General features: G+C 43.3%; 1 protein-coding gene across 1 annotated transcript in view; it reads right to left on the reverse strand.

Annotated features, from left to right (window-relative positions):
- Nucleotides 1-25,025, reverse strand: part of LOC128303896 (sodium/potassium/calcium exchanger Nckx30C) — a 73,664-nt gene that overhangs the window by 13,669 nt on the left and 34,970 nt on the right. Inside the window, exons 3-4 of the mRNA XM_053040979.1 lie at nt 9,532-9,739; nt 1,390-1,586 (exon numbers count right to left, since the gene is read on the reverse strand). Of these exons, the coding sequence (XP_052896939.1) occupies nt 1,390-1,586; nt 9,532-9,739 (405 nt within the window). The remainder of the gene's footprint in view (nt 1-1,389; nt 1,587-9,531; nt 9,740-25,025) is intronic.

Genomic DNA, 25,025 nt, shown 5'->3' on the forward strand with positions numbered 1-25,025 from the left:
AATCAATTTTTTTCCATCTGCCTAGTTTGTTTAGTGCTCTTATTGAAATTGATCGCCTCCGAGGCGTGTACCGAACACTATTCATATCATCATCATCATCATCATCATCATCAGCATAATCATCATCACCAGCACGTCCACAAGAATGCAGCATTTCCTACGAGATCAAAATGAAAATAAAAAGCTCCACCAGCAGATCATGAAAGTTTTGCCAATCGATCGAACCGGCGCTTGTGCAAACATTTATTCAAAACTAGACACAGTTTATCCATCTTTCGCGCATAAATTATATCCATCTCACCCCCCCTTGCGCATAGGCCCACCCGCAAGGCACGGGCATTCACCAAATGGTAAATGGCAAAAATGGGTTTCAATTTCCATGTGCTCACGTTTGCGGCAAAACGCTACATGCAATATTCATCGGAAAACCCCGTCCGGTATACGTACGACGTACCGGCAACAGTTGCTTTCGATTCGGTGCGAAGTCGTCCGCGCTTGGGGTGGTTTTGCATTCGGTTCGTTGCAAAACGGAAACCAGCGCACACAGCCACACACACACACACACAAACAAACTACCGGCAAGAGTCGTCAGATAGTTGTCAATCAAAACCAGCTCATTCCGATGGGCAACGGGCCAACTGGCTGGAAGCAGTGCCTCATAAAAGCGGTCCTCGTCGTTTTGCTTTTGAATGACCAAGGCGAACCGTTCAGGTCCGTAGTCGTCTTCGCCGCGTTTCTGCGGTTTGCGCTCGTGCTGCTATAAATAGACGGCATTCCTACAGCTAGCCATTCCGGTTCAAGTCCTCGAGCAGTGTTGGCTGGCATGTTCACTGACCAGCGTGAACGTAAAGTACCCGACCGGCACAGGAATGTTGCATTCCCTCGGTTGAAAGAGGGTTGAAATTGAAATTGGCCTCCGGACTAATCGAGTTCCAGTACCAACAGCGAGCGGGACTCGCTAGCGTTCCGCTCCTGGTCAGTTTCCTGGCCGTGCTGTGACAGCATGAATGCCAGCCGGTGAGCGACTAACGTTTTGTCGTTGGACATGGACATGTTGCTAGTCCTCCGCTCGGGTTTTAGGGGATAGGATTATGCTCTTTTGTGTTTGTGTTCTACCTGGAAGGCAAAACCGACTGCCATGAAAGGCCGATCACCGTAAAGGATGATGGTTTGGAAAATTGGAACGAACGGGTAACGTTTCCCCATGAAACGTACGCATTCAATTCCGAGCTGGCAATGGATCGACTGTACGACGACGAGATGAGATTGCTGATTGATTGTTAATCGATTATAAATTGTGAGATTTACTGTAGAAATCGTTTAAACGTTCCCATTCCACAATGGTCCCAGACTGGAACTAGAGCACTGTAATTGAACCTGGCTACTTACCGAATCAATTGTTGTATCTATATTTCCATTTGGACGATCGCTAGCTAAGGTGGTTTCTTTTAGATTAATTTTAACATGGTTCGCCGCGGACGAGGTCGCTGCGCCCCGTTGCGGCTTGGTGGCGTCCAGCAGCACCTTCAGCGATGCGATCGCGTGCAGCTGAGTCGCCTTTTCATCGACTTTACCTGGAACGGGATCTTTTATTATGTTATTACGTAATGTTAGTATGGAATTTGCCAATTATGGATTAAATGCTGGAACAAATTTTGACATGGCACGGTAGGCTGATCGGTTTGCTGGCGCGGTACAACGTTTGTGGTAGAGTTATAAATACGGAGAGCGACAGTGATAAAGAGAGAAAGAGAGACAGAGAGACAGAAGGAAAGAGAAGAGAGAAACAAACAACAGAACAGAACAGAACAAACAAATACACGGGCGAGAGCGAAACAGAGAAACACACAAAACAGCCACAGACACAGAGTCCGACAGCCCTTATTTCGCCCATGTCCTTTTATGCTCTTCACACGCTACACATCAAAACAGCAAAACTTCGCTAGTAGGCTATGGCTGCAGCTGCACATGGAAGGGTGTAAGTCTAACAATGACGTGTTTTTAACGGTTGAACATGTAACAATTTCAACAAATAAAACGCACATACACGCAACGATAACATGTAATGGAGGCAGAATGTATTTGCCTGTAATGCGTTCGACTAAGTACAGCTTTCATGATGACACAAACCGACAACATCGCCTATGCGTTTGCTTCTATTATGTACAGCTTTCCAACATGCGCAATTTTTGAGACGGAGGATTCGACCTTCTTCAACACCCAACAGTGAAGCAATGTAAAATTAAAACCAAATTAAACAAACCATAGAAAGCATACAACGGGGGAGCATAAATGTGACAGCACAACAAATTAGTACCAAGTTTTAAACTCCACTCCATCCAATATGTCATTATTAGTTTTCGCCGTGGCTTGTTAAATCATAATTTTCCACCTCATCTCGTATCCCAAAATTTTGCCCCTCGGGAAAAACTTTTCGTCCACCATTTTGTGCGCTAGAAACACGCTACACACGCGTTGCATCCACATATTCTAGAGTTTTGGCTCGGAATGCAATTAGTGTAGCGTTAGAGAGAGAAAGAGAGAGAGAGAGAAAAGTTACCCTAACGCAAATTACCCATTATGCGCGAACTGTAACGTCACTATCGTCCTGGCCTAATGTGGACACTAGAATAGCCTTTTTTTGTTGTTTTCCTTCACCATCCGGTCATCTACTAGGGTTTTCGGGAACGGAAAAGTTTGCCAACGGAAACGCCACACAAAACAATGGACCCCATGTCCCGAACCTGTCCTCCTTTGGGAAGCGCATCATTTGAATTTTCCCTCAGTTTGTGTGTGTGTGTGCGCGTGTAGACAAAATGGTGGCGTCGGAACGATGCTCGAATTCGATATTGCTTCATGCTGTCGGGCGGTTTTGATCACGATTCATCCGAAGATCACGTATCACGCGAGGATGAGGCTTGGAGCGTACCGCCAACAGCTGCATAAATTGAACCATTTATATTCTTGCGAATGAATAAAAGATGGCGTAGTGCCCGGCCGTGGTGGTTCCAAACCAGCAAATTGTTGCACTCGGGCCGGGTTCGACCCGGCTCGGGCTGTATCGGGGGTGTGGCGTGTTGTTTGGTAAATAAAAGATGAATTTATGTCTTATTTTAACATCATCCATCCTTTCCGGTTCTGGTGATTTGTTCGATTGCTCGGTTGTTGATGGCTGCTTCTTGCAATGGAATTTTCTCGCCCGTGTGTTTGGCACGATTGTTTTGCACGCTAAACCTTACCCTTAATACCTGCACACCATTCTACACCATATTGCAGCATCTATTTTAAAGTCGTCTCGTCGCCGGAAAGCTGCACAATTATCCGGCACGTGAAGCGTATGAAATTTAAAATTGTCATCCAAAGCCGTCATCTGTTTCACTGTCCGCCATTGTGCATACGGTCCACGGGTCCTTTACGGTCGAGCAAATGGGTATGACGTGCTTGTGATCACGCGCAGGGAATCCCATCGCTTTACCACTTGTGGTGGGCTGGCGGTTAAGGCGGCACACACAAATGGCGTCTCATAGACGATTGCGATACTGGCAGACAAACCGTTGAATGCTTACACTCATAACCATTACACATTCACCGTGGCCGTACGTAATGGCCCGTGCCCGTCCCTTTCCTGCAACCATCCCGATGCTCGGTTAGCACTTATAATGGTACTGTTTACTCTGCTCGTTTTTCCTTCTTCTATCGTGTGTTGCGTGCTGGTGGTATGTGTGCACGGTCTGTGTGCACAGTTGCAGTTTTGCCCCAGCCGAATGTGCCCGAGCAGCGTCAGTCGTTGCACGTCCGGAAGCTTTTGGAAGGGTTGAGTTGTTGGTTGTGTGATTATTTTACGTATTTTATGCAATGTTTCCTTCCGTTTTCTGGGTACTGGTTTGATGTTGATCAGGTTTGGGGCTGTGGTTTGAGTATTATGTTTGCCGGAAAAAGCTGCTTGCTTTTCGCGCTGGGCTCGTTTCCATTTACTACTTTCCGTTTAGTTCACTTAGTGCATGGTTAGTGACGCTTTCATGAAGCACAAATAATTTCCAAAATTTTTACCGAATACCAACTGAATATTCTTCAGATTATGGATTTTTTAAATAAGATTTAGAATAGCCTGTTGTTTTAAATATATTTTTACCTTGTGAACATTTTAAATCACATCACCAACGGAGCGGCGGGTCAAACGGTAGGCGAAGTAGGCGGTCGCCTAGGGTCTCGCCGTGTTGGGGGCCCCAAAAAATTTGTGCCGTTTGTGCGATTTGTGAAAATTTTACAGCAGAACTAATTTATAGCAAAAATAGGCTACACAACAGAACTCTGAGGTGTACGCAAAGGAGCTTTCTTTCCGAGACTTTGCTGGTGTTGTTAAATCATGTTTGAAGTACACCTCCCTAACACCGATAGGCATTATCCGATAGCATTTTTAGTAGCAAAATTATAGGCCCCCTTTAATAATTCCGCCCTGAGCCTCCAAGGGGATTGATCCTCCACTGCACCAGCCAGCGGCGGATCAAACGGTAGGCGGAGAAGGCGGTCGCCTAAGGCCACGCCGTGTTGGGGGCCCCAATAAATTTGTGCCTTTTGTGCTATTTTTGAAAATTTTAAAACAAATATAAATTAGAGCAAAAAAAAAATTAATTTACAAAGTAGAAAATTGATCAAAAATATCTTCCGTAGTTATATAAAACATTTTTTTCTATGTGATAAATTAAATGCAGAGAAGGATATCGACTTTGTGACTTTAAAGTATAAACGAAAATGCACCAGGACCAGGACACTAATTTTCCCGTTGGTCGAGAAAAATTTCTTCGAAAACTACCTGTTTCCGAATGTATAATACCAGGAGAGCATCCACGGAAGAGGTAGCACCTAGTACAGCAATTTTGGTCGAAAACCGCCGAAAGGTATGCAATGTTTAAACACTAACTTTGCAACCAACTTGCAACGCAATGCGCCGTAAGGTATGCAATGTTTATACACTAACCTTGCAACCAACTTGCAATGCAAGTTTGGTGCATGCAAGAAACTTGCAACAAGATGGCGCTCAACTTCGTACTTGCATGCAAACTTGCATGCAAACTTGCATGCAAGTTCTTGCAAGCAAATTCTTGCATGCAAACTTGCATGCAAGTTTGTATGCAAGTTTGCATGCAAGTTTGCATGCAAGTTTGTATGCAAGTTCTTGTATGCAAGTTTGCATGCAAGTTCTTGTATGCAAGTTTGCATGCAAGTTCTTGTATGCAAGTTTGCATGCAAGTTCTTGTATGCAAGTTTGCATGCAAGTTTGTATGCAAGTTCTTGCATGCAAGTTCTTGCATGCAAACTTGCATGCAAGTTCTAGCATGCAAACTTGCATACAAACTCGCATGCAAACTTGCATACAAACTTGCATGCAAGTTTGCATGCAAGAATTTGCTTGCAAGAACTTGCATGCAAGTTTGCATGCAAGAACTTGCATGCAAGTACGAAGTTGGGCGCCATCTTGCGCGCCATCTTGCTGCAAGTTTCTTGCATGCACCAAACTTGCATTGCAAGTTGGTTGCAAGGTTAGTGTATAAACATTGCATACCTTACGGCGCATTGCGTTGCAAGTTGGTTGCAAAGTTAGTGTATAAACATTGCATACCTTACGGCGCAGTACCAGGAGCTACCTCTTCCGTGCATGCTCTCCTGGTATTATACATTCGGAAACTGGTAGTTTTCGAAGAAATTTTTCACGACCAACGGGAAAGTTAGTGTTTAAACATTGCATAACTTTCGGCGGTTTTCGACCAAAATTGCTGTACTAGGTGCTACCTCTTCCGTGGATGCTCTCCTGGTATCGGCAATCTGAAAACAGCTGGTTTTGTATGGAATTTCGTACCAGCTAATGGCGATCCAAGTAGTGGCGTTATCGTTCTCCTTAGCGCATACAAACGTTTATATATAGAGACTAGCTTACTAAGCCCGTTTACAGAGCTACGCAGCAGAACTGTGAGGTGTACGCAAAGGAGCTTTCTTTCCGAGACTTTGCTGGTGTTGTTACATCATGTTTGAAGTACATCTCCCTAACACCGATAATGCCGTAGCAAAATTATGGGCCCCCCTTGAAAAATTCCGCCCTGGGCCTTCAAGGGGATTGATCCTCCACTGGCACCAGCGACAGAAAGTGTGCCAATAAAATTCAAATTAACACCGTCATTTCTATTGTGGCAATCATAGCCACCACTTACGAACCATTTCGTGCCGAATATCGTCAAGTTGCAAATTTTTCGTAACGAATATAAAGCGCTCGTTGAGTTGAGCAAAAAAAACAAAAAAAGGAACAAATTACTGTCCCGAGGTCAATCAGGACAGTGTAAAAAGGATTGTTTGCCACAGATAAATGAGACAAACGGTGAAGAAAAGGGAAAAGATTTCCAAAAAAACGCAATCTACCCACAGCGCGTTCACCATCGACGACCGTTGGCGGACCCACCAGACAAGTGGTATAAATTGGGAGAAATGCCCCGGTGCGCAAAAGATTAATTGTTGGTTGACATGGAAGCTATTGAATTTTTTATTGCACAGGCTATAGGAGCAATGGGATGATAGGTGTTGGGCGGGCCAGCGAGGCTTAAACGCACGGTAATGAAAGGGAAAAGGACACCTCGAACTAACGACCGGGGATGACTTGCAGCCCACTTTCAGCTACCCCCAGAATCGGACGATTTTGGCGTAATGTTCGGCACGTGCACACTAACACATAGCCACAAAATTGATCCACGTGTAGGCGTGGGAGTTGAGGAAATATATATTAATGACACGAAATATCAATTATCTTTTGCATACATTTCCCCCCATTTTGAATGAAACATTCATTCTCCTCTCCTTCCCTTCCCCTTTCCGTCTATTGTGTCGATCGTATTGGTAACTTTAATTTGCATTAAACATTCAAAGGTCACCAATCGGGCGAAGCAAAAACAAATGAACGACACCCATAAATGGACAGATTTGTTTCGTACGTACACCCAGCGAAATAAATCAATAACAGCTGCGGATTGAAACTCATAAAAATGTGTCGACGGTATGGGTTGTAATTAGCAATTTACTTCTGTAAGTTCATACAGTGCGCAACATAATTATATGGCCCTTCTAGTTTTAGAATTTGGCACATTTATTTTATCATTTTCCATTCTATTACCTTCGAGTAATTTACTTTCGTTCGATAATGATTGCAAAATTTGTTCGAATATCATAACTCCTTTAAGACACCTTATATAATGTTAATATGAGTTCAAACCCTTTTCGTATTGAACTTACTAGAATCGCAAATTCAATTTCTATTTGGAATATTTGTTATTAGTTATATTATTTAAATGCTTTAATAGCTTTGTTTACTTGAATGTTTGTCTTTTCTTTGTGTAAACATATCAACATTATGTCACAATTAATGTTGTGAAGGATGGTTTTAAGCTTTTTTGCTCATGGCCATCTATGGTCTAATTTGGTAGCTTAATAAAACATCATCTAGTTACCTTTTTTATTTTGAATTTTATAAAAACAATCTAGTAACCTAGTAATAGTTATGTATCAGCACACACTGTATGATTTTATTACACCATACTACGTAGTACATCAATAAAATATCAAAAAAGATATTAAAAACAAAAGAAAACTTATCGTTATGTACATAAAGGATAATCAAGAGGCATAATTAAAGACACAGAGCATCGTCATCTCCACACGCGACTACTAAAGAACACCTTTCAACAGAACAATGAACGCGAACTATAAACAGGTGTTGAAGGTCAAATCATCCTTCCAAGCCATGGCAAAGCCAAAGGAACTGGCAACGAATGGAGGACGCCACGTAGCAACCTGTTATGGAATTAACTGTTTTCCCGTAGTCTGCCAGCGACAGCAGCAGAGACCTTCGGATCCGATCGGCGATTGCGATCTGTTTCTGTTTGTTGGACCGGGGTCTGTGTTTTGTAACCGTTTGTGTTGTGGTGCTTCACTCTCTTGCTCTCGCTAGTTGCTTGTTTGTGTGTTATTTTAGTTCAGTTAGTTCGACTGTTTCGATTTTTTTGTCTTCTTGGTTATTATTTTTCTCACTACTGTTTCGGTTCCTCTTTTACGCTCAAGTAAAACCATATTTCATTCGCAATGCCAATCGAAATGATTAACGACACACTACGTCTAACAATCAACGCAAACCGCAACGCAACTTTCTACTCCATTTAATCATAAATGGCAAACATATTAATCTTCAAATGTACTTAAACTATGACCTACGATGGTTGTCCGCTCACGGGCACGGGTGCGGTGAGTTGGCAGGACATTGGAAGCCCGCTCCGTTTTGGGTGATCGCATGTGCAACCTTATCCATCCCCGTAAGCGCAGAACCATCCACAGAACATATTTGTATGGGGAGCACGCGAAGCAGACGTTAGGCGACCTGAGGTTGGGCGAATATTTTTCGGTGGCCCATTGACTTGACGCTCGTTGGAGGGATGTTGATGGTGGAAAAGATAGAGAAGAGTGAAAAAAAGCGAGCAAAAGGAAAAAGAAGACAGATCGCCGACGTATGCTTCGTTGCTCCGGTCAGTGAGCAAGACTATATGAGGTGATTGTGGATGGGATGGTGTGTATGTGTTCCTTTTTTTATCCACTTTCGTGCTGTATGGTGTATGTTAATGTACGACGAGAAGATTATTAATGATTTCACCAAAACGGATAATGAAAATGATTCGTAAACGTAATGTCGCTTGCTGATGGGGAGTTAATTCAAACCGAAAAAAGCGGGTAAAGGGGAAGGCCGGAAGACGATCACGACGAGGTCAAAAAAAAACCATAAATTGGTAAAAAGCGCTTACATAAAAGCGTTACAGATTGCAGAAACGGACGTAGAACAGAAATGGCACATAGAAGAGCAGGATGGTGGTTAAATCATTAACTCAAGCCCATAAACGATGCGATAGAAGGTAATATCGTGCACTTAAACATTTTTCCGTACGTGTGTGGGTGGTGTAAGAACCTTGTTTTTAATGCAACAGCGATAAAAAGCATACTTAAAACATAAAAACATAAAGCGTCAGTTGGATGGGTTCCAGCAAGGACCAAAAGAAAGTTCGGAAAAAAAGTAATTCAACAAATTAAACAGTTTTGCAACACTTGCTAACACTCATCTTCTCGTCGTGATGGTTTGTAGTAACGCCAATATGTAACGTGTGACACAGCCAAAACAAAACAAACCTAATCAAACATATGCAACATTCTAACGTATAAGTTATTAGCGTGTGTTTGTGTGTTTGCATGTTTTCGCTTATGTACAGTATGTTGGATCATTTACGGTCCGGGTTTTGTTTTTTTTTGTTTTTGCGGTGTATTCATTTACATTTGGGATGATAACAATGATGACCTTGCTGATTTGTGGGGGAGAATGGGAGAAAGGTTAGTGGTAAATATGTTTCGTTATTTTGCTGCTCATATGTTTATGTGTTCGTGATGAGGATGATGTGAGCGATGGGATGTGAGAAAGCGAACGTATACCGTACAGGAGCGCACAGCACTTACCATCGTGCAGCGGATCGATCGTGTGGATCATCAGCTGCAGCAGCCCGTGTCGGAATTTGGCCCCGGTTGCGGTAGGATTCTGGTGGATCGGTACGTTGCCACTGCTCGATCCCGGTGGTCCCGATCGGCTTTCCGAGGCCGCCCGGGACGTAACCGAACCGCCCGGCTGCGTGGCCATCGATGTTTCCGACGAGTTGGCGGCATTACCCTGCGGCACGACGCAACGTAGATGGAACGAGAAAGGAAACACCATTAGCATAAAGGTACGGACACGGGCCGGATGAGCCAACTCGCACTATCGACCGAAACGTGTGGGCCAATCGTTTGTGAGTGGATGAAAAGGGTTGGTGAATATGGGTATTATTCCACGGATGAATTTGATGTGTAAATTTTGAATTTCGATATTAAAATACTTTCACTGAGCTTAGTTATACAGTTATATATATATAAATGCAGTAAAGCGTTAAAGCGGTTGAACAAACACATTACGGATGTAATGAGAACAAAGAGAATCGTTAATGGAACACAAAACAAGAAACAAGAGAATTGCTATCGACAAACGAAACACGATCGAAACGGGATCTATAACAGTAGGGTGAATAGTATAGTGCATTCCAAACGTATCAATATTGCTTCATTTTTTCCGAAGAAACTTTCAATCTATACATTTTCTTGCATTAAAAATATTGCAAGAGGCTTAATATTTTAAATTAGGTAAAATTTAAATAGTTTTTAAATCCATTTTTGTTATGCGGATTGCATAACTATAGGCGTTTTCTTATGAGTAAGTGTAAACATTATTTTTTTGTTTTTAATCTGTCCCTGTTTTTGAATCCTATTCATAAATGAAACACTACCATTTAAACGGTCCATAACGGTCCCCATCGCGAAAAGAGCCTAAATGTATGCAATATTATGTTTTAAAGCAGGTTATGTCAGATTTACATTCTGAAAAACTGTAAAGTCGGATAATTTATTCATGTAACGATTTCGATAAAGCAAATTGCTACGTTGTTTGTGGATGTTTGGAATTACTATCAGTCTTACAATAATCCTTACAGAGGAATAAGTTTTAACTAATTCAATTTTTGAGTAGATGATTTCGAAATATGCTTTTCCGTCAATTGCATACTTTCAGGCGTGTCACATGTTTTATGTTGATTTATTATCAATCGGGTCGTTTTATACTCGCACTTATAAAAAACCATATTGCGTTAAAATAACAGCTTTAAAGCATATTAACGATCATTCGTTTCTTATCGCTTCTTGATGTACGCTGATGATATGTCGCATTACTTTCCTCCAGTGAGGGAAATCAAAAAGTTCCCTTAACAACAACTCACTCTCACAACGACGCCAGTGCCTGTGTTTGCTTTAGCGCTCGCTTCGTACGGATAAATATTGACAAATCATTTCGCTCCCATTTGCCACCCATACCCAATCGGTCAATCAGATCGTGGCTCGTGCTACTGCTTGCCAATTGTACACTGTGTACCGACGGTTCGGGTTCGTCGTTTATCAATTTGCTGTGCGAGTTTTTGTGGCAATATGCCTGTGGGGCTGCGTGTCGCGTGGAATTACACGCTTAACGTTACAGCCATCGTAATCCAGACAGTTGTGTAAGCACCGCTGGAGTCTATGCATCGTGCAGCTTATTTGTCCATAATAATTTGCTGGTTGGTATCGTTTTACATGCTGTGACGCTTTGCCGGAAAGTACGTTTTTTATGGTCGCCCGGTTTTTGACAACCTTCGCACATTGGCACTAAGCCAATGCAGTTGAAATTTAATAGAAAAGTAGCTAAAAACAGAAGTTAATTTATCATCAGTATTTATGCGTGAGCTTTTCTTTATCGATTTCTTCAATTTTTGAGTCACTCATTCGTCGGTATGCCCGATCGGGCACATTAAGCGGGCGAACATAATTTATATCGATCATTATTTTTACAAGCACCCGAAGCAAGAGTTTGCGATCGTTGGTCAATCATTCACCAGCAGCCAGCGGCTCTTGTTAACATAATTTCACAGCATTTCGTACCATTGCTTCTGCCAAGCTTCACCAGCACCACCACGGTAGCCTCGGTAATTGGATGCGGAATATTGATGGAGCCCGTCACGCTGTCAGATTGTCTTATTAATTAACGCGGATAAAATGTGCGCACTGGATGCGCTTTTTTTGTTTGTTTGTTGGTTTTTTTATGGAAAATAAAATAAAGTTTCCGAGCGCTTCAAACCAACCGAAAACTAAATGTTCACGGTATTGTACGCGCATGCTGCATGCTTCAAAAATACAAAATCATCCATTCCGAACCCAGCTCCGTTTGTTTGTGAACGCGTGAATCAAGCGCAGACAAATACGCGGCAGCACCGGAATCATCGTGCCCGTGTGGTACGGGTCTCGTTAAAACTTCCTCCCCCAATGGGAGGGGAGAAAAGAAATGTGTACCAAAATCGGTGAAAATAAACAATAAATCAGCGGTGCTCCAACGGTGCTTAGCGTTGGGAGAACGTGTGGCACAAATGGACGCGAGTATTGTTATTTGCGGTACTAATTAAGCCACCTGCTCAGCACGTTGGGAAAAACTGGCGCTCTTTTGCGACGAATATCCCCCAGCAAGTCGGGGGATGGGGTGGATGACCACTTGATGGTGTTGGTGTCACACTGTGCAGGACGCTTGGGAAGTACGTGTTTTAGTTTTCCGGTTGGTAAAAGTTTTCATTCGCTCCATCATTGCCCCGATGTGGTTGGGGGACGGGTAGATGAAACGAATTGATACAACATCTCAAAACACCGTCCAAGACTTTAACCGTAATCCATTGAAGCTACGTCACGCAGACCTGGGCTGCACACAGCGTCACAGCTGTGCCGTGGCCAATGGCTTCAAAGGAGGGGAAGAAAAACTGGCTTCCATCGAGTTACTTGCCAAGGATTTTGAATGTACCCTTAGAAAATGGCGAAGTCCCCCACCCGGTTCCGCCAGTACTTGGGTCTGTCTTGTAGTGACAAACTTTCCGGGATTCACCGCATGGCGCAGCTCGGTGTTTGGGACAAATTAAATGGGCCAGCATTAAAAGTTTGACATAAAATTATGGAGATTTATTATGAGGCCCGCTTTCTCGCCCAATCATTGTTCCGCTGGGACCGGTATGGTGGTTGGTGCTTCCTTTTGCAAGAACCTTACCTTAGATGGTGGATAGCAAATACTGGAATGACTACCCCTACTAGGTTCGTTCGTTGCTTTGTGTGCGTTTGGTGAAACTTACTTCACCAAAACACTTCCACTATCCTCTCCACAACACCTCTGATTATTTCAATCAGAAGAAAGTGCCGCATTCTACCCCTAACAACACTAACCAGCTTAATCGAACCGGCTTAATACCAAAGTGTGTGTGTGTGTGTGTCACTGGGGAGGATTTAAGTGGTCTTCTTCACCGAACCTTAGAGAGCGTGGGTAAAATTGCTTCCTCTTCCGGTGAAATTGTCGATCGCCACCGGGCCAACCATTTCACGCAACACAACCACCCGGGGTGACATAATTTCGCAATCACGAATTAAAGCCCACCGGCGCCGGGAAGGCAAATAAATCGCTTCTGTGCGTGGACTGTGCGAGGACAGTTCACCGTGAGAAGGAAGACAGCGAATGTGGGAGATAGAGACAGAGAGAGAGAGAGAGAAAAAAGTAATACAAGCGCATATAAATTACGCTACACCATCTTTGGCACGCGTGTAAATTGGCCATGGGCAAGCCAAAAACTTGATGAATCACATGAACACATCCACATTATGTCACGTTTTAAGTGCATCGTTTTGCGTTCACTTCGTGTGCTGACCGTAGTAGAATTCCAAATGACGATCTTTAAATCAACATACTTCGCGGCGCGTTGCGAGATTGCGTGCCGAAACATAGCAGGCTGCGTTTGGTGGTGGTGTCGTGGGCACAATTTAAACTCATGACTAGATTAGCGATAAAAAGTGAAGCATTTGTGGCATTACTATCAACATTGCGGTTGCTACGATGGCGCTTAATTGAGCACGCACGCAACTGTGGATTGCTTCTGTTATGTTTGGAGGCAAATGGTTCCAATGTTATTTGTTCTGTTCAAGGTTGAGATGTTGGGCTGATATATATCTATGCTGTTTTATTAATGATGGTTAGATTTCAACACTTTGGGTTTATATTATCCTCTTGTAGGAGTCCTGTAAGTAACTGATGGTTTTGCAAAGTTTTCTGGCTTTTCTGGAGGGTGCAACATCACTCCACCTCGATTTTGGCTAACTAAGCCTCATTCATCATTCACCTCATCATTCATCGGACGTATCAGTTTAGGTTTTTCGGTGTCATTGTAATGACAGAACCAGACATCTAATGACAATATGAGACCCTGGCGACTATAAGTCGATTCACGGTGGTGAGTCCGTTAAGCAACTTAAAGGATAGTTTTATCTGTACTCAGTTATTTGTTTACATCCCGAGACTTTTGGACGACTTTTAGGATAAATCCACTACGAAAAACTAAGCCTTAATAGAGCCTTCAAATTGATGTCCAAGACTTCAGTATATGCCAGAACCTAGATTATGGAAGATCGAACACTCCCATCTCGAAGAGAACAATAATTTATCTCATTGGCAAATAACCTTGGCAGGAGCGAAGGGCTCTATGAGTTTGTCCATGGTCGTTGAATCCTTTTCGTTTGAACATCTATTAATATTGCATCATTGCATACTTTTAGGCGTTTTGGGGAGCTTTAAATATTTGCGCAATATTTAAACGACACTCACTCTTGTGTTGTGCATCTTTAAAATGAATTTCACTACACCTCATTTGTTGCTCGTGAGGCTCAATTTCAACACGTACCGTTCGTGCCTTGGCCAGCTTCCAATCGGTCGCCATCTGGCAGGCGGTTACGTGCAGCACCCAATTCCGGGTGTGTATGTGATGAAGATGAGTGGCTCATAAAACGGCTGATGATGATCGGCGATTCGATTATGATGTTGGCAGGTGTAGCACGGGACCGTAGCGGCCCATTCAGCTGCCCATTCGGGTCGTGCATAGCTGATGGTCGGAACCCAATCCACATTCGCCATTCAGTACAAGCGTGGCATGGAAATCAAAGCCACTGGCAAACTGAAGCACATTCGCACATTTGCCGCTGCGTACCAATCCCAATTTGTGAGTGTTCTTTTTTTTCCTACGCTCACGCTGTCAGGGTACATCAAAAACCTATTTTTGCCACGCGGCTCACCGTACCTATGCTTCCGATAACCCAAAACATCCCTGGAGGATGGAGAATTCCCTTTCTGATGGTGGAAGTAGCAAAAAAGGGCACGGAAAAGCTAACGGTGCACAGCGAGATGTGGGCTCGTGCTGTCACGCGCATGCGCACACCATCGCGCGCGATGAAGCTTTTCAATGCCGTGGGAAATTAATCGAGCTTTTCGATCTGGTGGGAATTTTCGGTAAACATGGGGTTTGTGTATCTTTTATGCTTCTTGCTTCCTCAACACACACTGCACGCGGTTGGGTTCGCGGCGCAGCTCAGGGTCAAAAGGAAACGAGAAGACAGGACGGGCAGGATGTCTTTTTCTTTCGCAGCTTTCTTCTTTATGTTGAAGGAGAGAGAGAGAGAACGAGAGAGAGAAAGAGAGAGCTAACAGCACTTTGTCTTTTAAGTGGTTGTGTTTCGTCTTTTCTCTTGTCAGCTTTCCCCACCACCTCCAACTGCATCCACCTACTACAGTGTTAGCTCCTGTCAAGGTGAATCGAAGGAGCTGGGTTTTGGGGGGATGTGGAACAAAAAAAGGAAAAAGAAAGCCAGCAGAGAACAACTTGTTCTTTTGTATGTGAACACGTCCTGTACGGCAAGGGACAGCATGAGCGAACATATGCTGCGAGCAGGCGACGTGCGATCGAAATCGGAACTGGCAGGTGTATACAGGGGGACTGATATTGAAATGATACGTGAATCGAAATTCAAGAAGTAAGAAAAATCATCATCCAAAACCTTAACGTGACCGGGCCGACCGGGGATAGAATTTTCAATCCGTGAAGGATTGCTTGTGCAGTGAGTCAATTTCATATAAAAACAATAACTTTTATCAATCTTTTTTAAAGGTTTTCTTAAAGAATAAGAAGCGTTTTATTAGTAAAAATTTGATAGGTTTTGAACTTTATGCATTAACAAATTCTAAAACAAAATTATGAAAATACATTTTTAAAAACTTTCCCCAAAGACAAGAAACTTCAAGGCCACGTGAAAGAAATCAGTTTGAAAGATACAATTCCACCGTAAGGTCATGGCGGTGGTGCATAACCTTATTTCCAGCTGGTATCGCTTGCTTCCGATAAATTAGCATCTTTAATTAGCCTTCCTGAGAAATGGTAGAACAAAACCCTCGGGGCTGAACCTTCAACCCGAACGGGGTCCCAGAAATATAGGCCGTAAACCAGTGCCGTACGTGCGCTATCTCCGTATCCGCCCCGTAGCCACTGGTGGAAAGGAAATCGAACCCGACCGTTGGACCCGATGCGCACTAACTATCCTGTCCGTTCGCTGCGAAATGTCTGATTGCACTGCAGCGTAGCATCGAAAATGGTATCGAATGGAAAATCAATTATTAATACCGATTGCACTACGGGTCCCGGTGTCGGCCGCCCCCTCAAACCCGATCACCATTCCCGGTTTGATCCGGTACGATCGGATGCACTCAAAACCGGGTATCGAATCGAACTGAATTTACGCTCCCATTCGTTAATTTGAAATCGAATTAATAAACACGTGATTCACGGGGTTTTGTGGCGTGGCCGGTTCACACCGTGCGGCCAAAAGGAAATCAAACGAAACAGTTCAGGGCCGAAAGTGAATAAATTAAGCACATGTGTTTGTTTCGGGGGTGTTTCACCCTGCACGCCTTGCCTCTCTCTCTCTCACTCTCTCGCTCTCTCTTGCTATCTTCCTTTGTGGGAATGTGGTGATGTGCTGTCGGTATCTTTATATCACTGCTCTCTCTCTCTCACTCACTCTGACTCTCCATCACTGCTTGCACATATGTTCCGCATTTCATTAGTAAGTAATTGTACAGCAACGGGTCCGGGTGTACAGCCACACTGGGCCCCCGTATAAATTATGCAAATTTATTTATGAAATTTCTATTCCGAACTCCCTTTATCTCCGGACAGGTGAGGCAGGCCGGTTTTTAGCGATCCTTTCATACCATCCCCGCATATATTCACATTATCTCACGCGCTCGCTCACACCATCTCACCATGCCCTCGCCAACACGCCGAACAGGTCAGATATCAGACCCATTAAGGGACACCAAGGGGGTTTTACGGATTTTGCGGTGTAAAAGGTAGCAAAACAAATTGAATTTAATCGTGGCTTAAAGATTTCATCACTGATTTCATATTTCACGCAATGTTCTGGTTCAGGGTTTTGCTTTTTTGTTTTATGTCGAGGGAAAGGTGGGATGGATTTTGCTGCGGTGAGTATCAATGCCCTGTGATTGTGTAAAATCTGTTCCCAACATTCCACCCAAACCCAAAAGGGGCGGGATGGTTCCCTATCAATTAGCACGTGTGCGAGCTACGATTTTTGACCGATTGGAAAATAATATCCGATCCAAAGCGTCATCGCCATTTTGTCGGCCCTCATTTTCCCAGCCGTAGTGAAAAACGATAAGCGTTTCCATAGCTTGCTTTGTGCGGTGGAAAAACGTTCCGTTCGGAATTATCGTACGATCATTAATCTTACGCATTTTCACCACTAACAAAAGTGATTTAAATTCAGTTTTGCATCCCACTGGAGTGCACTTTATGCGTGCGGGACCAAATCGTTTATGGCAGCATTAAAAATTATGTGAAGATTGGATTGAAACGTGCATGTGTAAAGTTTAACTCTGGAGAATTGGAACGAATAACTTCAGTGTTGTGATAAGTTGCTTCCTTTGTTTTGGTGTTTTCTGATGGAATAAAAACATTTCCTTTTCGCTCGTTCGTAAATGTATTAAAATTACATTTCAATCGTGCATCAAGACCAATGTGTATTACAACGATTGTCGAGAAATATTTTTCCTTAATGCTTCTTGGAAAATTGCAAGCTTTTCCTCTAACCTTTCCACAGCACTACTTTTCATCCTGGTTTTCCCTTCCATTTTCTAGTGCTGTTGCTACTACTGCTGCTGCACATGCTAACCTTGAGCATCGCCAGAGCGGAAGAGTGCGAATAAATTTCCCCTTTTCCGCTTATCGCAATCGACATAAATCAAACTGGAAGAAACTTCCAGCGAGCGCCGCGTAGGAGCGTACGGCTTACCCCTTTTTCCGAACCACAGCGAAAACCCGCAACCGTAACGGGTTAAGTTATGCGTTGTAGCCACGGAGCCGAAAAATATTCCATACTCCGGGCAGGAAACATACGGTTCGCGTTCGGCAAAACGGGCCGGAAAAGCGTTAAGTATGGTAGCAATTATCATGGAAATTTATTTTGGTTCGTCGATTCTATTTCAAAACCCAGCCCCGCATGAGTGCCAGGGATAAGCGCTGGAATGTTCGGTGGGCTGTGCCACTAACTCTTCAACCCGGCTGTGCTCGCTGACGGATCCCACGGATCCGCAGGCCGCAGGATCGCAAAACGGTACTGTCGAATGGAAATCAATAAATTATGCCCATCCCATCCAAGTGGTACCGTACCGGTTGGATGAGATTGTAATTCATGAATTCAATTTATCATCCACGAAAACATTACTTCACCCGCGTTGCCTAGCGCCATGGCCAGCCAGAGATAAGAACCCCCGGGGTGGGTATGGTGATATGCAAACGGGGACATATTCGGGAGCTCGGGGGTAATGCAACGAATCACCCCGTAGAGGGAAAGGTTGTGAGGTTATTAATGATTGTCAATAACCGGACGGGGTGCCTTCGGAGCGTTCGAAAAATGGCAGCGCAAGAGATGCTGGTTTTAAACCAATGCTACCGTTGTGAGAGTGCGGTGTGGGTGTATATGTGTACGGGTAGGTGTTTTGTGCTGTCATTGGTAATTATTACCACGAGCTCTTTATCATCACCCATCTTGGCCTCTGAAGTATGGTTGAATGTTCTAATGGGGTTTGTGTTTTTGCTTGTCTTCTTCCTCCAGACAACAATATCATTCGCCTTTCGCTTTTATCCTGAAAGCTTTCCCTAAGCTCGCATGTGGCTTTCGTATCAAACGGTTGGAGTGGGGGCCGTTGTCTGAAAATCCTGATTGATTGTTTTCATATCCGTCAGAATCCTTTCTCATTGGCAAGAGAGAGCGAGAGAGAGAAGAAAAGATTTGGATATGATAAAAAAGACAACATTCTGGATCGTCATTGCCTCATTATGAGCGTAATAAGACCGGGCTCTTTTGATAAAACCACGCCCGTTAACGACCGTGTGATGGAAAATCACTTCAAATATTGTGAATAAAAGTTTGCGGAAATCTAGATAAAAGTCAAGAATTGTAATGAAGAAATATAAAAAAAAACAAATGTAATATTGATATATTTGCATAGCTAGAGCATAAACAAATAAACGGCTAAGTTCTAGAATATATGCTACGATAAGAACGATCAGTAACTGGAAAGTGAACCCATCGATTGTACAAGAAACGTAACAGGACGAATAGAAAAGAAAAACCTAACACACATTCCAACAAACGATGGCTAACGATGTAAAACGCACGGTCAGCAGTTAAACGAACAACCACTAGAACTGGCCAAGGAACGTAACACATCCACAAGTCGCACAATGTAATGTAACAAAACAAAACGGACAAATGTTCGAACGTCAAACGGCAACAGCTAATCGGCTATTGGAGAATGCGTTTACCCCTAAACGTACAGTAATCAATAAAAAAAAACGGGGAAAAAACGGAATCAATCTATTCGACACATGAGAAACACGAGAAAACTGACACTAAAGAAAAATGAAACGATGTATAAAATGGTACGTTTGCGAGAAGAATATAAATGAAAACTCACTGTTTCTTTTGAGGGGAGTCATTTTGTACTGTGTTCAGCTTATGTTAATATTAGGAAATAGATTGTTAAGCGAACGGAAAATGTTTAAAAGAAAATAACGGAAAATAAACCATTCCTTTTAGTGATAATGTGAAATCCCAATTATGTTTCAAGACAATCGTTGTTTTATTATTATATTTTTAAGAATATCGTAATGTTTTCAAGAGTGCGTTTTGGATATTTGAGTTTAAATAAATTATTTAAGTTATTTTTTTAGTTTGCAATGCAATAAAATGTTCCGCATGATTCAAAGTACTATTTTTCGACTGTTCTTACAAAACACCATGCGCCTCCATCATCCACTAGGCGCCTCCATCAACCACTAGGCGTCTCCATCGGCTCGCTTTAAATAACCATTTAATTATTCGCCCTTATCTCGACTCAAATATCAGACCCGGCGTGTTGTGCCTTTCGTTGTTGTTTTGTGTTAAAAGAAGTTTCGATTCAAAGCTCTTTAAATAAATCCCTTACAACCCGAGGCGAACCTCCATCACCTGATTCGGCCAAAACCGAAAGCGAATCCGAGCGTGGAATAATTGTCTCTCCGCTCTTCGCCGGAGTCGATAAAATGGGACGTTTTACGGCGGTGTACCATTCCCGGCTAGCGAGCGAGCCCGATGGTTGTGCCACCCGGTTAATCGCTACCGATTTTATCTGCCTCGCATCTATAATTGACAATTTTAGCAAAAGTTTCACCGTCACCCAGTTTACCCTTTTGCCACACCGGGCACGGGCACGGGTCTTTGGTAGGTATGCAAGATTTTTTACAAACACCAACACAAAACTTAAACAGTCCGGTGTTTAAGGAACGTACGTGAGCCTGTCTCAATGGGTTTTGTTTCGGCGCAAATCCTAAGCAAACAAAGTTTAATAACGCACTTTAAAAGGGAACCCTGCTGTAGGGAAGGTGCTTGTTTTAAAATATGCAGAAATTAAGCTTCACATATTTGGGAAGTTTTGGGCGCAGCGAAACAAAAACTGGGGAGCCACTTGAAACTTATGACAATTGGTTCTGTTCAAAAATAGCTGAAGGTAGATAAACTCGTTTAAAACCCGCTGCAGCTTTCATACTTTCTTCACCTTTTCTTACATATCGATAGAGCTACATAGAGTGTGAATACATTGTTAGTTGAGTGAACTCTCTCACGAGCCATTAACACAGCCACATTCGCTATGATCAATAGATAGACACCAACGAGTTAGGTTCGTTATTTATCCCTTGCAGAAGTATCCCTTCAAAAAAGGTTGTTTATTTGATCAACAAAGAAGCGCACGGTGCCCCCTTCGGACTGTTTATGTTTCTTATCATAACGTAATTCGATGTTTGCGTTGCTTAGTGCAGTTGTACGACAGTTTTGCCCCGACGTACGTAAGAACAACAGCGGGTACACCGTCATACCGAATGCTTCCACTTGAAAGATGGCTGCACACTCGCACATCTTGTGCGGAAGACTCGTACTGACACAGCACCCAGGCTCACCCACACACACCCAGAAGACCGTTTTCCAGTACGGAGTACTGCAAACCGGTGCTATAAATAAAAGCATCAACCATTCGGTGAAACATAGAACGGTACCGTAGCGCGTAGCCCCGGTACGATAATGTAATTGCACACAGGGTTGTAACATTTTGCTGTCGCTGTCAAAGCTTCTGACAGTTTTGCACATTCTGAACTGACGTGTGTTTTGCTGGGTGAGGAAATACGGACCGAATGACGGGGCAAGGAAAACAAGGGGGTGTGAAGCATACACAAGCCAACGGGTATTGTTTTTCTTCCCAATGTAGTCGTGAAGGTTACTATTCAAAGTGAGAAGGTCCAGCTGTAAGTCAGCGTTTCATCGTTTCGGTTATGCATCTTAAGAATTTATGACAATAGCTAGACGGTGCTTGCAAGCTACGGTCACAATTACATTTATTAGTTTCGAAACAACAATCTCAAACGGTTGTTTGAATAATGGGTTTAACATTGATCTTATAAGTTAGTAAAACAAAAGCTTCTGAAGCATTCCTTCCATTAGTCTCCAATGGAGGGGGATAAAAATAACATAAACAATAACGTCATAATGTCAACGACCCCCGACGACTGGGTGGCTGATTCGCTCATTTGATTTCTCTCACCAACCCCACTCCAATCCTCGCCACATCCATCCCGGTATTGTTCGAGATGGAAGTAACGATTTCACCGGAAATGAGCACAAAACAATCCTACCCTTGCAGCTGACGTCATGCGGCACACTGCCCAGCATCAGCATGCTGCCGGCTTTCGGAAGATAGCATTTTTTTTCCGCTGAATCATTAATATCAAGATCTCGGGGTGCCGGGCAACTAATTCAATGCTATCAATTTACACATTAAACAAAGCGTACTATAAAAGAGAACCTCTTCAGCATGCACACCGAGGCGCGCTCCGCCCAGGGGAGCCCTGTCCGGCGATCCCGAACGTTTTCTTCATTTACACTTCAATCAAAACTAATGGGTGAACCATCGAATTAAATGTGGTACTTGTGATTTCTGTTTTCTCAATTAAAATGCCTTTCTGCGCACAGCACGGCCGACGGGTGGCAATGGAAGCAGCAGAATGGTTGATGTAATTTCGTGCCCCTTCGGTAGTTCGTTTGCTGCTGGCAAGCATTTGATGAGGCATGAGGCGTCAAGCGATAGAGATGGTGTAATTTATCTGCAAGTGTCATAAAAATGGATTCCGCATCCATAAACATGCAAATGAATTTAATTTTCATGATTTAAAATAATTGTTAAAGCTCGTGTTCTGCAAAACATGAAGGCAGGCTTTACTTTCGATTCTCTTATGCTTCTAGATGATAAGAACATTATCGCTTTTGCGGAGAATCTGCTATTAAATTTATCTTTTATGTTTGTTGCATTTCCCGTTTTAATTAATGATGTATTTCGTGAACATCGTAAACAAGCTATTTCATCGCATGCTATCAAGGCGCAATGGGTTACTATAATTACTCGATCTTGCACGATCTACAAAACCACACACAGCTCCATTTTCACACAGCGGAAGGATATCGTTTGCTCAAACACGAGGAATGGCCAGTAATTCAAACCTAAATTTCTCGACTTGTTCTAGACAGCACTTGCAGGCCCGAGGATAATGAAATTTCCTGTCACAGGAAGAAGACTTGTCTCAAGGTTGTTTCCGGGGGAAGGATTTTTTTTTATAGAAGCAGGGACTATCCGTTATACAGCAAAACATACTTCAAATAATCCATGTCTACCCATTTGCACCGTATGGATGGTCTGAGTGTGTCAAATCTTAATAGCAGCACGCCTACTGTTACCAAATAATAAACAGAATTCGTTATTTTTAATGGCGCCTAAATAGAGGCAATCAGCAACACACACATTTGCAGTAACCGTTTTTGAAACACATCTTCCATTGCATCGTGTCACCGGTCAAGGGTCAATGTCATTAAAAGGGTAACTAGCAACCCATTGCTGTTGTTATCTATTTATTGATTTGTCTGGTAAATATCCAACACACATAAAAAAAAAACAGACGATCGTATTTTCCCTCCCCAGCACAAAACGCGAACATAAAAAGCCATTCATCCATTGTCGAGTTGGTTCCTATCATCGGTCACAACACACACACAAAAAAAAACCGAAAATCCTCCGAGAAAACCAATCTAACCACCTACCGCAAACGTCGCTCGGTTAGCTAAACCGGAGCTAACTGTCAGAAATAACTAGCCATCAGTGGCCCCGCAACTATCGCCCTTGCCAGAATGTCGGGAATTTGGGACATCACGGGGCCACCAGCCACTGAAAGGGGTGTGCTGCCGAACTGCTGTAGAAGAGTTTGACTGCAGGGTCAATCACCATCACTCCACTTGAGCACCGTCGGCTGCTGACAGTGTGACACTTTCACCGCAGCGCACCACAGCCACAAAAAAAAAGGTTTAGCCAACCGACACACTAAAACCAACATCCAAGCCTTTGATGGATCGGTTTCACTGACGGGGTTTCCGTTCCGACTGCCGAATAACCCGGACCATTCTCTCTGTCTCTCAATGGCGACCATTTCAATTGACATCGTCCAAGACCATCAATCACTTTCGGGTGCCATACCGGCGGGTGGCACAAAGCTGAAGCTACTGCTTTGCTGGGCCGAAGTTTTAGTGCATCGCGACCACCATGCCACCATGTGCCGTGTGGCTGTCGTTACTGACTGCAATCCTAAAAGCATCCCTTCCCCGGAATTGATTGACTAAACAGCAGTTGGAACGGCCAGAAAGCGAGGGACACAGAACAAAAGGGCGAAGGGAAAAGATTCGACCATGACACTTCATTTGATCGACGAGCAATCGAGGTCGTCAGAAATTGACGCTAAAGTGAAAAATTGTTTACTGGACTGGGAATCGTATCCGGTTCGTACTGCTTCTGCAGCTTCGATGAGAATTATTTTCTAATGAATGAGTTCCATCAAGCTAGTTATCAATTGTGTAAATATGTGTCTTCACACATTAAATACGAGCTATCCTTTTATCCTCTCTCTCTCCCTCACGCTGTACAAAAATGTCTTCTTTGGCAATGAATGTTAGCAGATGAAGACAACAGCACCAATGACTTCATATCAATCCAAAGCTCCGATCATCGAAATGGGATGCAAAAAAAAATCATTCCAAAAGGTCAGCAAAAGAAACATTCATCGAAGAGTTGGACAGTTTAGCTGACAACGGACAGAAGAAAAAAGAAAACGCTCCCACAAACCAGTAGAAGTTGCTTTGTGTGCGTAAAAAGGGCATGCATTTGACGGAAATGCTTCGATTTATCATTCCTCCCGCGGTGACATCTGCTTTGGATGGGCGTGCAAATTTTATGCTAACGACTAATGTTAGCTATCCTTTGTTTGTTTGTTTTCTTTTGTTGTTGTCACTTTGCTTTCCACTTTACATGTGCGACCTTACACACGGGTCACCCGTGCACACCCACCACAGACACACCCTCCCGCCCATTGGAATCCGCTTCAAAAACGGACACACTTTCGATGGGTGTTTTTCATCTCCGCCTTTCATCGATTTGCGGGTGTTGCTTTGTTATGCAAATGGGGTCTGGGGCCCGCCAAAACATCACTCCCACTTTCCCGGGATTGGCCTTGTTTCGGCGTGGAATGCGTGTTGCGATCGGGCAAGAAGTCAACAAATTTGGCTTCGGCTAGAAGTCAAACTAGTGTCAAAAAGTAGTCAGCTTTACGTCCCGGAAGAAGCTGGGTAAGGCTTTATGATGGGCCGCTGCATTAGCATAACGCACAAAGCGGGCTCATTTTGCGCTTTTGGAACGGTGTCAAGCGCTTAATGGATGTGTTTCCATTGCTGGAAAGCAAAGCATTGCTCAAAAATATGCTCAATTTTTATAAAAAACATTCAATAGAATCGAATTCGTCCGAAAAGAAAATAATCCAATATCCTGTTAGGAACTTATCGTAAAA

The sequence above is a fragment of the Anopheles moucheti genome, chromosome 3 (assembly GCF_943734755.1).
Source record: "Anopheles moucheti chromosome 3, idAnoMoucSN_F20_07, whole genome shotgun sequence".
In the NCBI taxonomy this organism is placed as follows: Eukaryota; Metazoa; Arthropoda; class Insecta; order Diptera; family Culicidae; genus Anopheles; species Anopheles moucheti.